The sequence below is a fragment of the Tetrahymena thermophila genome (genome assembly GCF_000189635.1).
Source record: "Tetrahymena thermophila SB210 genomic scaffold scf_8254650, whole genome shotgun sequence".
Classification (NCBI taxonomy): Eukaryota; Ciliophora; class Oligohymenophorea; order Hymenostomatida; family Tetrahymenidae; genus Tetrahymena; species Tetrahymena thermophila.
Window position 1 is genome coordinate 1,137,939 of NW_002476418.1, and position 15,865 is coordinate 1,153,803.

Genomic DNA, 15,865 nt, shown 5'->3' on the forward strand with positions numbered 1-15,865 from the left:
AATGATTAGTGGGAATATTAAATTCATTTGCAAATAGAATATTATTAAATGAAAAAATAAAGTATTTCTTAAATCGAAATAGAAATTAAATTTGTAAAATATTTTGCTTTTTGTTTGATTTTTTAATTTGGTAAATAGCGGGTTTATTTATAAAACAAAGAGAGCTTTAAAAAATTATATTTTTTGATATTTATAAAAAATACCTTAGGTTGAATAGCGCTCGCATGCAATACAAAACAAAATACCAGCTTTAAAATAAAATTTTTGTTTAAGTACTTATTAGAGTAAAAAAGGATTGATTATAGATGATCAAAAAAAAGGTGTGTTCGTTCACTTATCTATAACTAAAAAAATATATTTATTTATGTGTTTATGATGAGTTATTTGCTTAGATTGCTTATAATTTGTTTAATTTTCTTTTTATGTATGTATGTATGAATGACTAATAATGATTAAGCTTAAACCCAATTTGATATTGAACAAAAACAAAAAAGTAGTCTAATAAATAAATAATCTATCAATTAATTATTCAATTAATCAGTCAATCAATCAATCAGTCATTGAATATTGAGTTTGGTTTAGAATGATTTATACGTAGAGATTTTCCTATCTCTTTTAAAACGAGTCTAATATTCTTTTAAAAATTAATAAAGTAAGAGAAAGAAAAAATTTAGAGAGATATTTAAGTGACATATAAAAAAATAAAAAAACCGAAAAGAAAGAGGCAATCAGGAAAGCATATACTGGTGTGAATATCATTTTGTCCTATAGAACCGCTTCTTACATCTCACTTAATCTATTGAGAAGGATAATATTGCTTTTCTTAAAATAATTTTAAGAAAAAAGTTTTCTAATTGCTTAATATTAATTTTTCTTTTGAAACAAGATCATAAAGTATTGAAAGAACTATTTGGAAACTCTGTGATACTGGAATCCATATCAAATATTTAAAGGTTTTAGCTAAAAAAAAATTAAAAAGGAGAGTTAAATTCTTTTTGAAAAAAATATTTTAAATCAGAGTCTAATATTGAATCTAAAAGGATCAAATAAACAAGCATTTTGTATAAAGCAGATATAAATTAAAATAAAATTAATCTGAATGATGGGAAATAAAAAATGCTGGGCTGAAAAATTTAAGTAAGCTCTGAACAACAAAGACTCATAGGAAAGATATGCAATCGAAACAAATTGGTAAATAATTTTTAAAATGGGAAAAGATTAAACTAAAATATTACAAGCATACAAATTTTTCTTTCTAAATGTTATCTTATTGCTTTTATAACCAAAAAATTAATTTTTGCAAACTATATTGCATTTTATCAGATTAATAATGAATTTGTATTTATTCATTGATGCAGAGTGCTAGCAATACTCAATAACACACTCTTACAAATAAATAAGCAAACAAAATAACATATATTAATTAAGCGATTTCCTTCATTTATTTGAGCAGCTTTCTAAATAGACCAATATTCATTCCAACCAATCAATTGCTCTTCATTTATTTCTCCATTTCTTTTGTTTATCAATCAACAGCTTAAGCATAAAGAAAATAAATAAATAAACAAACAAACAAACAAACAAACAAATAAATCTTCACTTTTAAATCTACATTTGAATAATATATTATTTTCTCCTTTAAAAACATTACATTTTAATATTTGATAAAAATCTATTATTTTCTAAATAGGTGGAATGATTTCAAAAGTCAACTCATGATACTAATTGAAGTTTATGATTTCGATATGGATGAAAATGATATACTCTTAGCTTCAGAAAATAAATTTGACAACTCAAAGCTGATGTAAAATTTTTTATTTATAGTGATATTCTTAGCGTTCAATATTTGTTTGCGACTAGGAGTTAATTTTAGAAAAATGCAAAAATTTATTTTGAGAATTAGTTGGATTTTTTAATTATTTTTTTGTGGAATTAAAGAAAAGAAGGTGACTATGAAGAGAGGACGAATCTCATAAACAAAATGAAGGAGCTAAACAAAGATAGTATTAAAACTATGCAAGATTACTTTATGATTAATCCCTCACTCTCAGTAAATAAAGACTTTTCTCTAATAAACGGAGAAGCCTACAACATGCTTATACAATAAAATTATGGAGGTATATGATAAAAATTGAAAAATTATTTAGATTTTAGAATATAATATTTTCTTTTCTCACTTAAATTACTAATTAAAATTTAAAAAAACACCAAAATGATATTTATTTTTGTTGATTTACTTACAAAAATATAAAAATATGAAACCAAATTTTAAAAAAATTCTTCAAAAAAATTCAAATAAATTAATCTTAAAAGAATGGTTACAAATTGTTGACTTCTCAGTAAATGAGAAAAAGATATTGATGTAAATTTTTTATAATGGATTAATTTATTTATACATTAAATTACGCATCACTCATTTAATGTGTCTAAATAGAATCTAAAAAACAAAGCAAGTATTAATAAATTATTCAATCGTTAAGTATTATCGAGCACTTTTGATTAATTGATAGAGATAGATAGATTAATAAACATAAGATGTATAATTTCATATACAAGCAAGCATACATAGTTATAAAAGAATATTTAGTTTTAAATTTAAAAGAATTTAATTTTACCACTTAAATTGAGTTTGAATGTATTAAGAAGATTTAAATTTATTTGTTAATAAATAAATAAATGAATATCTTTTTACTCTATTTTAATATAAACCAGCCAGATATTTATTATTCTTCTATTCTAAAATTTAAACAAATAAATTAACAATATTTCAATTTATTATTTTGTTTAGGTCCAAGTATTAGATTTTTTGTTGATGATATTTAGAGTCATACTGATTTAAATGACAAGGTAATTACTAGTTTTATGGAAGGGAGTGATAGTTTAAAAGAAAATTAATATATCGATCTTGATACTATGTAACTAGGCATTATCATTAAGCATAAAGATAAAACTATTATTGAGGTTGGCTACTATCCTAAAAATAAGTCTCTCTCCCATATCTTAAAAGTAATAACTAAAAGAATGAACATCGACTACTCATAAATGGCAGTTGATATGAGAAAAGCATCAACCTAAGTCAGAAAAGACAGTAACTGTGATTCAATTGAATAAGATAAAAAGACACTTGCTGAAGGAACAGATGAAAACTTCTTTTTACTAGAATATCCTAATCAATCTGCAGAATAAAAATCAAATAAAAACTTACTAGAACTAGGAATTTAGCAGAATCAAATTATTATTTTCACAGATTAATACAACAGTGCTGCTTAAGTATTGGAATAAGATGAAATATGCTTTGATGGACCCGATCTTTTAAATTTTACTGAATAAGGATTTTAAGATCATGGAATTCATTTCTAAAATGACTTTAATAATCAAGATATTTACAAGAATTCATCAGGTTAAAAGAATAACTCAGTTTCTGAAAAAAGAGGAGCTGAATTCTCAGCTAATGCTATGTACATAAACACTGCTAGAAGAAATAATTTTTTGGACAGTTATAATCTACCCCATAATAATTAGTGCACAAATGCCACCTTAGAGTCCACATTTGACTCTCCAACATAGGTTCATAATAACTCTGTTCAATTTATGAGATCAGATGATGAAGGAGATGATGAAAATGAAAATTTTATAGAAGCAAATAATGGTGTTAATTACGGATCTTCATATCCTCATAAGAGAAATATCCTCAAAAGAAATAAGCACTCAGACGAATCCACTGAAGAGAATGATCCTGATGACGAAGACAATAATTTTAATTAGGAATCTAAAGGCTTTAATAAAATGAATGGAACATAGTCAAATTAACTTCAAGTTCCTCGTTAGGTTATTGGATAAGCAAAGAGCTAAGAAGAGATTGACTAAATAAATTAGGAAATAAAAAACGCATTAGGAAAATGTGGCACTCTTGTAATAAAAAAGCTTACTAATTAATAAATAGTGCAAAATATGATCTCAATGATAAATCAAACTCAACTAGCTATCTAGGAGCAGCTTCAACAAAGGGCTAAATAAGAAAAGAATGTTCTTTAAGCATAATAGCTAGAGAAACTAAGATTTAAAGATTTTTCTGATTAGAAAGGAGATGACAGTGAAAGAACTTCATCAACAAGCACTTAGCCTGAAAATAAAAAGAAGAAAAAACGTAAAATAAGCAACAACATACTCTTTGATGAAAACATTTGTGATGCCGAAGACGCTTCTCAATTTATGAATTGAGTCAGTAAAAAATGAAAGAAACAATTCTCAACTTTACTAAAAATTACTTTTAAATTTTAAATGAATCAACTATTTAGCTATCTATCCAGCCTACCTATCAACAATCCAATAAAACATAAAAAAATAACTTTCATCATAACTTAAGCTACCAAACTTTGCAAAAAGTATCTCCTCAAACACTAAAAATTTATATTAAACTCATACATACCAATTAAAATCACAGTGAAATATTTGATTTTAAAAAAGTAGTAGGTAAATCTAATCCAATCTCTTCATTTCATCCATCTTAGTGAAACTATTTAAATTGTATAAAAAGACACAATCTTTCAAACAAACAAATTAATAAATAAATAAATAACATAAAAAAAACAACAGTTAGTTAAGTGATAGCGAGAATACATACAAATGATAGGAGACTAACATTTAAAATCAAGCAAGCAAAAAAAAGTAACAAATAAACAGTCAAACAGACAGACATACAGACATAGAGATAGACTAATATTCAAACTTCTTTACATTTTAATTAATTAATAACATAAATCATCTAATTTAGACTTCCACAAAATAATATAAATAAATATATTTAAGATATGAAAAAGACTGGCAATTTATGTAATTTAATAGAAATGTTGTAAGTAGATATCATTAATACATACCTACCTACCTACATACCTAGTCTTTCTTATTCTTCAACTTACTTACCTACTTAATTCGATACAATCAACCAGTTAGATCAATATTTTTAAATTTAAAATACTTTTATACTATATACATAGCTTTGATTGATATCCATTTATACTTTATAAAATAGTATCTACCTATCTAATAAACTTATAATCTATATATTAATGGTTTTCATGTTTTAATTTTAATATTTTTTCTTTATAATTTAAATGATTTAACAATAAATAAATAAATTTTAATACTTTTATAAGATATTTATTATAATTTATTTAAATTAATAGGCATTCAATAAAGCTTATAGAAGTAATTAATGGGTATGAATAAAATTTATTTTAATGCCTTAATTTATTCACTCAATCACAAAATATATTGTTAATATTTAAAACTAAAAATCCACAAAACTCCAAAAAATAAAAAAATAATGAATAAAAATAGTAAAAATGTAAAATTTCTTTTACTTATTAAACTAAAAAAAATTTAATATCATCATAAATCTAATTCATCATTCAAATTCCTACTAATAGCAAATATAATTAACTTGCAATAACTAAATAAAGGTTTTAAAATTAAACTCTTAATTAATTGATTGATTAACAATCAATCTATCTTAAATTGGTTGTATAAATTATTTAAAAATATGTTTTTTTCAAATGAATAATTATTATTTAGAATAATTTTTTAATTGTCTTTAAAAATGTAAGAATATATTTTAATATAACTATTCCTACAAAAATAAATTGTAATCTTTTACAATATTAATTATTATTATAATCAAATTTAACTAAGATATAAGAAAAGAAAAAAAATTCATTTCTTTTTCTGCTTTTAACTAAAGAAAATTTGGTAAAATTAAAATAAAATATTTTTTTAGTTTTTAAGAATTAAATAGTATCATTAAAATGGATAAACAGAAAAAAAGAGTGTTAAATATAAAAAAATGTTTATGAATATAATTAAACAAAAATATTCATCAGTTGTGATTTAAAATTGACATTTTTAAAAATAATAAAAATTTTAAAAAATAAAAATATTGAGAAAATTCATTTTTGTAAAAAATAAGAAATTAAGATTTTTGAAAGTATTAATTAAAAGAAATTGGTCGAAGTTATGAAAAAATATTTTAAATGTAAATTAATGAGTTAATTCGACTCTGTGAATGTATTTAATTCACTAGGTATTTTATTAAGATCAACATACAAAAGAACGAAGACAAAGGTATAAGAAAAAATAATTGTTATATATTGAATATATCAACCAACTAATTAATTTCAATAAATAAATGAATCAGTTTTTCAAAAGTGAGCAGAATAAAATTCAATAAAAATTATTCAAAAAATAATAAAAAATTTAAATTGATTATATTTCAGAATTTATGTAAATTATTAAATTAATTAAATGAAAACAATTTATATCATTAACTTAATTAATTAATTAACAATTCCTCTCTAAAAGTATAAATTAAAAGAAAAAAAAAGGAACATTTATTAAAAGCAATAAATAGCTAAAAGGAATGCAAAACACTACTACAGGACCTGTCGTTAAATTTAAAATAGTTTTTCTTGGTGACTAATCAGTAGGAAAAACCTCTATCATCAATCGTTTTATTTACGATAACTTCACTGGAAGTGAATAAGTATAGCATTTTTAAGATAGTTAATTTTAAAAACTTATAATTGTAGTTAATTCTAAAATGCCTGTCAAATAATGCATTATGCATATCAAATTTATAATAAAAATACTTATTTAAATATTCAATATATTCAATTTTATTTTTTAATTATGTTAGCCTACTGTTGGTATCGATTTCATTTGCAAAACCCTATAAATGGATAATAAAACTTTGAGACTTCAACTTTGGGATACTGCTGGTTAAGAACGTTTCAAGAGTTTAATTCCCAGTTATATTAGAGATTCAAATGCAGCTATCATTGTTTACGATATCACTAGTATATTCTATATTTTAAATATATTTCTAAGCAAAAAATAGTTTTATGTTTCTTTTTTTGCTTCTAACGATTAATTATTATTTTGTATTACAAAGATCAAAATTCCTTTAGCAATGTCACTAAATGGGTAGAAGAGGTTAAAGAAGAAAGAGGAAACAACGCTTTTATTTTTATTTTAGGAAACAAATCTGATTTAGAAGATAGGTAAAAATTTAAATTTTCTCAGCTATTAAAATTTGTTTATATATTGTGAACATAATAATAAAGAAAATTAAATTTTTTGTTTTATTAATTAATCATACAGAAAGGTGTCTCTTGAAGAAGGATAGGCTAAAGCAAAGTAATTTGGTCTTAACTTCTGTGAAGTCTCTGCAAAAACAGGATAAAATATTAGCAGCTTTTTTAAGAATTTATCTATGACACTCAGTGGAGGAAACTCTAACGAAACCCCTAATTAGTAGCTATAGACAGATAATAAGTCAGGACAACCATAATAGCCAAGTAATAATAACGATAATGCAAATAAAGGCCAAAAATTATAGAATCCTTCAAAAACTGATGATAAGGATAAAAAGAAAAAAGGAGGATGTTGTTGATAAGTTTAATCAAGTCAATTAAATATAGTGGTAAAATTAATGTGATAAAAGTAATAAAATTATAAATTTTCTAATAAAGAAACAAATATATATACAAATTAACTAAGTAAAATTATCATTTAAAAGATGTTTTCTCATAATTTTGTTCATTCACTTTGTCTGTAAATTGCACGCACATCTTCAAAAACCTAATTACTCTTATCTTATTTTTCTTATAATATTTTATTTTTCTCATCTAATATATTAACTAACTTATTTATATTGATGAAAATTTATTATTTCAATTTCAATTATTAACTAATAAAACCTGTTGATCAAAAAAATTAAAAATATCAAGTAAAGTTAACAATAAACAACCAATTTTCAATATGTAGTACTCCCATTTCAAATTTTTAGAAAATGAGCCTTAGTAAAATTTATTTCTATTTACAGTAATTAAAAGAAATTATTAATCCAAGACAAACATATGCCAAACTCAAATTATTTTTTAATTAGTCATCTATTATTAATATATTTTAAGAGATTTGTTCTATATTACTCATACAGTTAGCATTCATAAAAATATTCTCATGCGATTTGAGAAAATTTTAAAGGATTTTATTATTAATTGTTATTGAAAAAAATTGAAATTAAAATTATAAATTTCTGTAAAAATAAATAAATAAATAAATGGATTAAAAGATAATATGTTTTAAAAAGTAATTTCTTACAAATAATTTGTATAAAAATAAATTTAAAAGTATTAAATCGATTAATTTATTTTATTGAATAAAAATAGCTTATTTTAGATTATAATTTCATTTGATTTTATTTGTAAATTTAAATAAAACAAATTTTAAAATAGAAAAAATCAATAAATAATATTTGTAAATATTCTAAACAAACAAATAAGTTAAATTTATCCAAATATATCAATCTTTAACTTATGTATTTGCTTTTTCATTAGAGATATTTTTCAATTTTATAATAATTTTCACTAAAAAATAATGGGTAATTTTTACAATAATCTATCTTTATCATATTTGCTTTATTTAAAAAATATTTTTTTTATCTTTTAATACATTTTATTGTGGTAACTTAAAAATAGAGCTAAAAAATACTGTTTTGAATTGAAATATAATATTAAGATTACTAATATTGTTGTTATATTTTTAAATTTATTTTGTCAAAATTAAATGATTGAAATCTTATTTTAAATAAATTTTTGTTTAAATTGGATTTGAGCTTTAGGATTTCATACTTATTTACATATAGAATTAATTTTATGATTTGATATTTCATATATAATCTTTATAGTCTTTATCTTATTTTAAAGCTTCCAATAAAGCAGAGTCATCAAAATATTTTACAATAGAAACATTTTCGTTTAAACCTTTTCTTCTCCTGTTTAAAAGTAAAATATGTTAGACTAAAATTAAAAAAAAATAAATTAATACCTTGTCTTAATCATAAACTCTCTGGCAAGATCTTAAGGAGGAGAAGGCTCTAACAAATTGAGCTTGATGGATTTATCAAGAGGGTCACCAGGAAGTAAGTCCCAAGAGTCAAATACACTGACACAAAAGGCTTGACCACAAGTGTGGATACGTAAATCTGTCTCAAAACCAAAAGAATCGATAGCAGGGAGGAAAGCAGTAACTGTATATAAAGGAGAACCTGCTTTAGCTATTTGTTTTTCAACATGACCTCTTCTCTTTGCAAGAACAGTAACACAACCATTTATGGCATCTGCTGTACATTAGATTTCAACATACAAGAGAGGTTCCATTAAACGTGGTTAAGCCATCAAAAAGGCACTGTAACATGTTCTACGAGCAGTTGGAATCATTTAACCACCAGCTCTGTACAAAGGTTCGCTTGAAATGTTAGCTTCAATAAGTTTGAATTTTACATTTCTGACGGGTTCATCACACAAAGGTCCTTCTCTAGTTGCCCAGCAAAAACCTATTTCAATAAAATTTTCAAATTTAATAAAAAAAGAATAAATCATGCAAATTTTATTTTTAATTTGCTTTCTGACAAATGAATTTAATAATTTTATAATCCAATAAAAATTTTCATTTCAAAGTATTTATTTTAAGAAAGCAAACTTTAAACTGTGGTATTAACAAAAAAGGAGGGATAAACAATTAAAAAAACATAAAAAGCTTTCCCATAATTAGTTATTTCTAATTAAATAATATTATCTTGGCAGATTTAATCATTAAATATGTTTTAAGAAATTCTTTTCTGATAAAAATATGCTAAATTTGCTTGTTGTATTTCTTAAAAAGATAAAATATTTCAAATTAATACCTTGATTGATGTGCTCTTTGCATTCTCTGAGTATGTTCTTGTCTACTTCGTTAGGAAGAGTGTCATCGATTAAAACGTTAGCACCACTTTTTTCAGGTCCAAAACTCCAAACATTTCTAGCTGCTAGAATATCCCAGTCGTATTTTTCTTAGAAGAATTTACTAACAATAGGTTTTTCAAAATCCAGACTTATGACTTCTTTTTCTATATCTTTGGCAAGACCTTTATCAAGCTGAGATGCAAGCATAGTTAGTCTATTTTTCTTATTTGGAGTATCTGCATAGCATTTTATAGAAGAAGTATCGATAATTGTTTCACAAAAGCTGACACTAGGATCACTGACCTATTTGTTTTATTGAGCAAAGTTTATTAATTAAGTTTATAAAGGAAAGTTTATATTATACTTAATGAATGCAAAAATAATATTACCTTAATTTCTATATCAGAATACATACGACGAAGATCATGAAGAACACAATCAATATATAACTCACCAGTACCAATTAAAATATGTTCACCTGACTCTTCTACCTTAGTAACTAAAAGTGGATATGATTTGCTTACTTTACGGAGACCTTCTAACATTTTAGGTAATTCACTAGGAATAAGAGGTTCAATAGCGACCTTTATAACTGGAGTTGTGTCATGCTTTACAGGTCTGAATATTTCTATCTTATTTGAATCATCTTAACTAATAATAGTAGCTGACTTTTAAATAGACTAATCAATACCCTCAATCAATACCCAATTACCAGCAGTAATCTCATTTACTTCAATTTTGTATCTTGCCTATGTAGAATTATTGAAAACTTATTAGATGACAGTTTTTACCAATTTTGAAGAAATAAGTATTCTCCAATTAATTTACCTAAAAAATAAATAGCTTTCTAACATCTTTTACTGTCATGTCTTCTTCGTCCTCAAGATTGTATCTTTCACCAAGAACCTTAACAGTTTAGTTTTTACGAATTGTACCAGAAATAACACGGCCGAAAACATCGAAACTCATGCAATCTTATTTATTATATTATTTTACAACGTTAATAACTAGTGGACCTTCAGGATCACATTCTTTAATCTTTTCAAATGCAGGATTCTTTCTGTTACCTACATAATTCTATTCTACTTTAAGTCTAGTACCTTATTTTGCACTAGGAATGTGCTAAGCGACCATGCTAACTAATGCTCTATTTTAATTAAATTTTCATTAACTTTTAAAGTTTTCTTTTAAGAAATTTACCCTGTGTTGCCAAAGAAAGTGGAAAACACTAATTTAAGGAGAGGCTTGATATCAAGCTTGTAATCTGAGTTCTTTAAGTAGACTCCTAACTTACCTAAAACAGGCTTTAACTGGTCTTTTTCTTTTGAGACCACATGAGAAAATATTTTATAAATAGGCTCTAAGATAAATTCAACAAAGCAACGCTTATTGAAGTCCTTTGTAGGCTTGTTCATAAATTTTCTAGTATCTGAGTTGAAGTAATAGTTACCCCATAGAAGCTTAGTAAAGAAATCTTTTTAAATTCCATATGATTTGCTGTACATTTCAGCAAAAGATTAAATGCTAAAAACGAATCCATAGGCAGTTGACCCAAAACAAACATTACCAAGCAAAGGAGAGACCTTTATTTGATAAGAACAAATATAAATATTTATTTTACCTAAAAAATAATGACAAAATATTTACCTTCAAAGAATCAAAATCATCTCTTCCTAAAGAAGCAATAATATCATTAATTTCATCTATTGTGTGTCTGATTTTAAGATAAGCATCAACAGGAGGTAACTTAGTTTCGATAATGAGTCTATCAATCTTATTGATCAAGATAGTAATTGCAATTTTTTCTTTTACACAATATCTTATAATTCTTTCTGTGTTAAGCATAACACCATCTAAAGCATCAACAACTAAAACAACACCATCACACATTCTTAAAGCACAGCAGACTTCATCAGAAAAATTAGGATGTCCAGGAGTATCGAAAATGTTCAAAAGATAACTCTTGTCACGAAAATCAGGTAGAATTAATGACATAGGAGAGCTTTTAATACTCAATAAACGCTCTTATTCATCTTTACGGGCATCTGTAAAACGATATTCTTTTTCTAAATCCCATTCACGATGAACGTGTGTTTGTTTAACAAACATATCCATCAAACCTGTCTTTCCGTGATGAAGATGTCCTACAATACCTACATTACGCACTAACTCGGTTTTTTTCATAATTTACTACATGAATTAAATGGTAGAATTAGTCTCTTGATTTCCTCTATCGACTAAGTCAAAATCTTTTTCCTTTACAGGAGCAACAATAGGTTCTTCAATTCTCTAAGCATCTTCTTCCATAACCAAATTTTCTGCTTCAGGATAGACTTCACTCATCTCAGGGTAATATTACTTATCTTCATGAAGTACGACAGCTCTCTCCTATTAATAAATTTGAGCTAATCAATCAATAAATACACTTAAGTATTAAACATAAAATCTTTCTTTTTTATTTTATTGAGAACAGTTTAATTCTCTTTATTATTTACATTTTTTGAACTTTTTCATATATAGTTTAACTCATTTTTTAAGACTAATTTGATTATTCACTTAAATTTAGAAAAATTATGTAAATATATTCATGTCATTCTCTATTTAAATCACAAATTTTATCATTTTCAAATTGCTTTTTTACTATTAATACCTAATTCAACATTATTACTATTCATTCTAAAACAATTTATTTCTTTTTTCAGATTTCGATAATAATTTATACAACTCTATCAATGAATTATTTTTTTTATGATTTTAAAAATTTACAAAATTTTTACCATAATTTCTTCATGCTCTTCGTTTACATTAGCTCCATTTTAATCTTCTTCAAATTCTTCGTTTTCCCTGTCAAAATATTGCTCATCTTCATCATACTTTTGAAAATAAACGTTTTTTTGTTAATTTTTGAATAGCGCTAAACAAATAACTCAAAGTTGATAAACATAACATCCATCGCTTAGAAAGGCTAAATAAAATATGCATTACATTTTCTTCTATTTCTGGTCCTTTGTAGTTACCAAACTCATCATACAAATCTTCGTCGTCCATTTATTATGCTTAAAACCTTTAAAATTGATACTGTTGTTTGGTTGTTATATTCTATTTTATTTATTTTTAAAATCCTGAATATCTAATAAATAATATTAAAAGATACTTTTATATCGTAGTTTTGAATGTGTTTTTATTTTCAATATCTAATAAATTATTAAAGCAACCAAGCAAGCAAATAAATAAATTAAATAAAAGGTTTATTCAATATAATTAATTTTTGCATCTAGAAGCAGCAATCCTATTCATTTAATTCAATCATATTCATAAGTAGACATATTCGCCTATAATTAACGAATAGAATATTTACCTAATTATTTAATAGAAATTTTTTAAAGAATTTTTTTCTAAAAGCTTTCAAATTTCATCAAATAAAAAATTGATTTTATAAATCTAAAAATATAAAATTTTTTTATTTTAAACCTCAAATTAAATAAATAATAATTCAATATAGAATCTAAAATAATAAGGTTTCATAATAACTCTCAATCTAAAATTTACAAAATTGATTATTTTAAAATATAATTTTTTATTAAAAGTAAAAAATAAATACTAAAATATTTAATAAAATACTAAAATTAGAATTGATTTTATACGTAATACTTAATTTGCTTTTTGAATGAACAAACAAAGAATTAAATTAAACATATTTGAAATATCAATTGATTATAAATAAAAATCTTATTTCTAAATTAAACTAAATTATATTTAATTTAAAGCTTTACTGATTCATATAACACTTGAATTTGATTTATTCTAGAAGAAATTTTAAATTTAAGCTATTGTTTACTGTTTTTAAAAATTTAATTATGATTCAAGCAAACAAAAATTACTCAGTTTTTTCTATAAATGTTTCTCTAACTAAAAGGAATTAACAAAAGCTATTTATAAGAATTGGTTTTTAGTATCAAATTTATTTTAATGTATTTTAAGATAAGGTAAAATATAAAATACTGAAAATTTCTACATAAATTGTATTTATTTATTTGATAATTTATAAATTTTATATAAAATGATTAATTAATTATGATATATAATTAAATTTTAAGTAATTGCAAGTTATTATTTTTATTAATTAATTGATTTAATTCGATAGTGAATGACATCACATATATTTTTATTTGAGCTCTGTAACCTTTTGTAGTTCAGCTACTCTTTCGATAATTTCTTTCTTTATTTTTGTTTTGAGCTTAGGCTCTTTGAGGTCTTTGATAGAATCTAAATATTCTTATCTTTCTTCGATTTCTTGCATAATCTAATCAAACAATATATTACATTCTTAAACAGGATCATCTGAAATAACAGTTTTTTAGTCGTTTCTGTCTTCGTATTCTCCCGTGAATATTTTATTTTTCATACCTATCCTCTTTTTAGCTTGGTTTTTAATAGCTTCCTCATCACAGACCAACTTATTTTCATCAATAAGAGGTAATTCAGCTCCTTTTGGTAAACCACCTCTTAAATGCTTAAACTTTTATTATAATTTCTCAATAAGCTCTTTTCTGTTTTTACCTGTGTTAGCAGGGATATATGGATTTCTAGCTATTTCTTCCAGTTCTTTTCTAATCTCAGATTCAGGTTTACGCTTTGGTATGAAATCTACCTTGAAATATTTTTATTTTGGTTCTTTATAACTCAATGGAGGATAGCTGATTTATGTTTTTTATGGACAAGGCTTAATTTCCTTAGGTTTAGGTAACAATTCTTCAGCAGTTTTTTACTTAGGCTTAGGATAACTTATTTTAGGAGGCATGTGACACTTATATAGTGAAAATAGTTCTCTACCAGCAGCACATTCTCTACCAAAAGTTTTCCATAGATTTTTTCTTTATTCTTCGAGAGCAGGATCATCTACAATTCCCAACGGATATTTTTTAGTGTTGTAAATATTATCGAAAGGCTCTGACATTTACGACAAAGTTTTTTCCTCTTATTTGATCTCTTGCTTAGTTTAAAATGATTTTGTACTTCTTAAATAATTGTTAGAGTTTCCTGATTTGCTGCTTTATTGTGTTTAATTTGATTATTCAGGGTAATCTGTTTCTTTTTCAGGATCATCTTCTTCTCCATCATCATCGTCAACATCCTGAATATTTTTGTTTGAAGTAGTCTTAATTCTATTTTAATTTTGCTTTGAATTCTTCAATATCCCTCCAGTATTTTATTACTATTTTAAGTATTAATTTGTGTTTAAGTTCTATTCTTCTTCATCCTCTTCATAATATTGTTCTTCATCTTCTTGTTCATCACTTAAGCCTCCTTAATCTTCATATTTTTTGAAGACTTTTTTGGTAGCTTTCGTTAAGTTGCCCTATTTTTATTACTTTTACTAATTATTTGTTTTATTTTAATCATCATTATCTTCTTAATATTCATCATCGTCTTCTTCTTCTTATTCTTCTTATTAATAATTTTCATCGTTTTAGTCCTCATCATCATAACCTTCTTCACCATTCTGATTATTTTCTTATTCACTTTTGCTTTAAATCAATTTATTTTTTTGATCATTTTAAACTTTTTTAGCTAAAATTTTTTTGATGTTAGGTACTTCTTCAAAATGCTCTGCTTCCTACTAATCTTAAGGATTTTCATGTTAGTTTTATTGTTCATATTCATCTGCTTCATAGTAATACTTGTCTTATTCATTTTTTTATATGTATTCCGAATAGTCCTCTTTCTCATATATTTCATAATCCTGCTTTGGTTTATTATCATCTTTGTATTATTTAGAATATTCATATTAGCCGTAGTCTTATTACTGTCTATAACTAGTTTTCTTCCCTTTAGAATCCTATTATCTATTCATTTACGACCAAATAGTATTTTGAAATTTTGTTTTATTCTAATTTTGTTATTATTACTTTTTACACCAAATAAATAGATTAATAACCTTTATGATAATGATTTAAAATTTTTTCAATATAATCTAAAAAATACAAGGCTCTCTAGTTATCTAACTAACTAACTAAAAACAAACTAAATTGATTTCTTCAAAGAATACTATTTAAATTTCTCATTATTATCTAACAGTTGTT

General features: G+C 24.0%; 4 protein-coding genes across 4 annotated transcripts; 2 read left to right on the forward strand and 2 right to left on the reverse strand. All coding sequences in view use genetic code 6, as the record gives it.

The window, feature by feature from the left end:
* Positions 1–1,099: 1,099 nt before the first annotated feature.
* Positions 1,100–4,221, forward strand: TTHERM_00079890 (DUSP domain protein; the record flags this gene model as incomplete). The annotated part of the gene is made up of 4 exons (XM_001015829.3): positions 1,100–1,191; positions 1,691–1,804; positions 1,939–2,117; positions 2,789–4,221. The coding sequence occupies 4 exons, from the start codon at positions 1,100–1,102 to the stop codon at positions 4,219–4,221; spliced, it is 1,818 nt and encodes a 605-aa protein (XP_001015829.2).
* A 2,194-nt stretch (positions 4,222–6,415) lies between these two features.
* On the forward strand, positions 6,416–7,447 carry TTHERM_00079900 (small guanosine triphosphatase family (GTPase)-like Ras family protein; the record flags this gene model as incomplete). Its single annotated transcript, XM_001015830.1, has 4 exons — positions 6,416–6,538; positions 6,692–6,851; positions 6,947–7,055; positions 7,156–7,447. The coding sequence occupies 4 exons, from the start codon at positions 6,416–6,418 to the stop codon at positions 7,445–7,447; spliced, it is 684 nt and encodes a 227-aa protein (XP_001015830.1).
* A 1,277-nt stretch (positions 7,448–8,724) lies between these two features.
* Positions 8,725–12,830, reverse strand: TTHERM_00079910 (elongation factor G domain protein; the record flags this gene model as incomplete). The annotated part of the gene is made up of 9 exons (XM_001015831.1): positions 8,725–8,830; positions 8,884–9,391; positions 9,743–10,085; positions 10,172–10,531; positions 10,611–10,929; positions 10,983–11,365; positions 11,430–12,170; positions 12,560–12,655; positions 12,768–12,830. 9 exons carry the CDS (start codon positions 12,828–12,830, stop codon positions 8,725–8,727), a joined length of 2,919 nt encoding a protein of 972 aa, XP_001015831.1.
* A 1,105-nt stretch (positions 12,831–13,935) lies between these two features.
* Positions 13,936–15,720, reverse strand: TTHERM_00079920 (hypothetical protein; the record flags this gene model as incomplete). Its single annotated transcript, XM_001015832.2, has 1 exon — positions 13,936–15,720. The coding sequence occupies exon 1, from the start codon at positions 15,634–15,636 to the stop codon at positions 13,936–13,938; it is 1,701 nt and encodes a 566-aa protein (XP_001015832.1). The 5' UTR covers positions 15,637–15,720.
* Between the last annotated feature and the right edge of the window lie 145 nt (positions 15,721–15,865).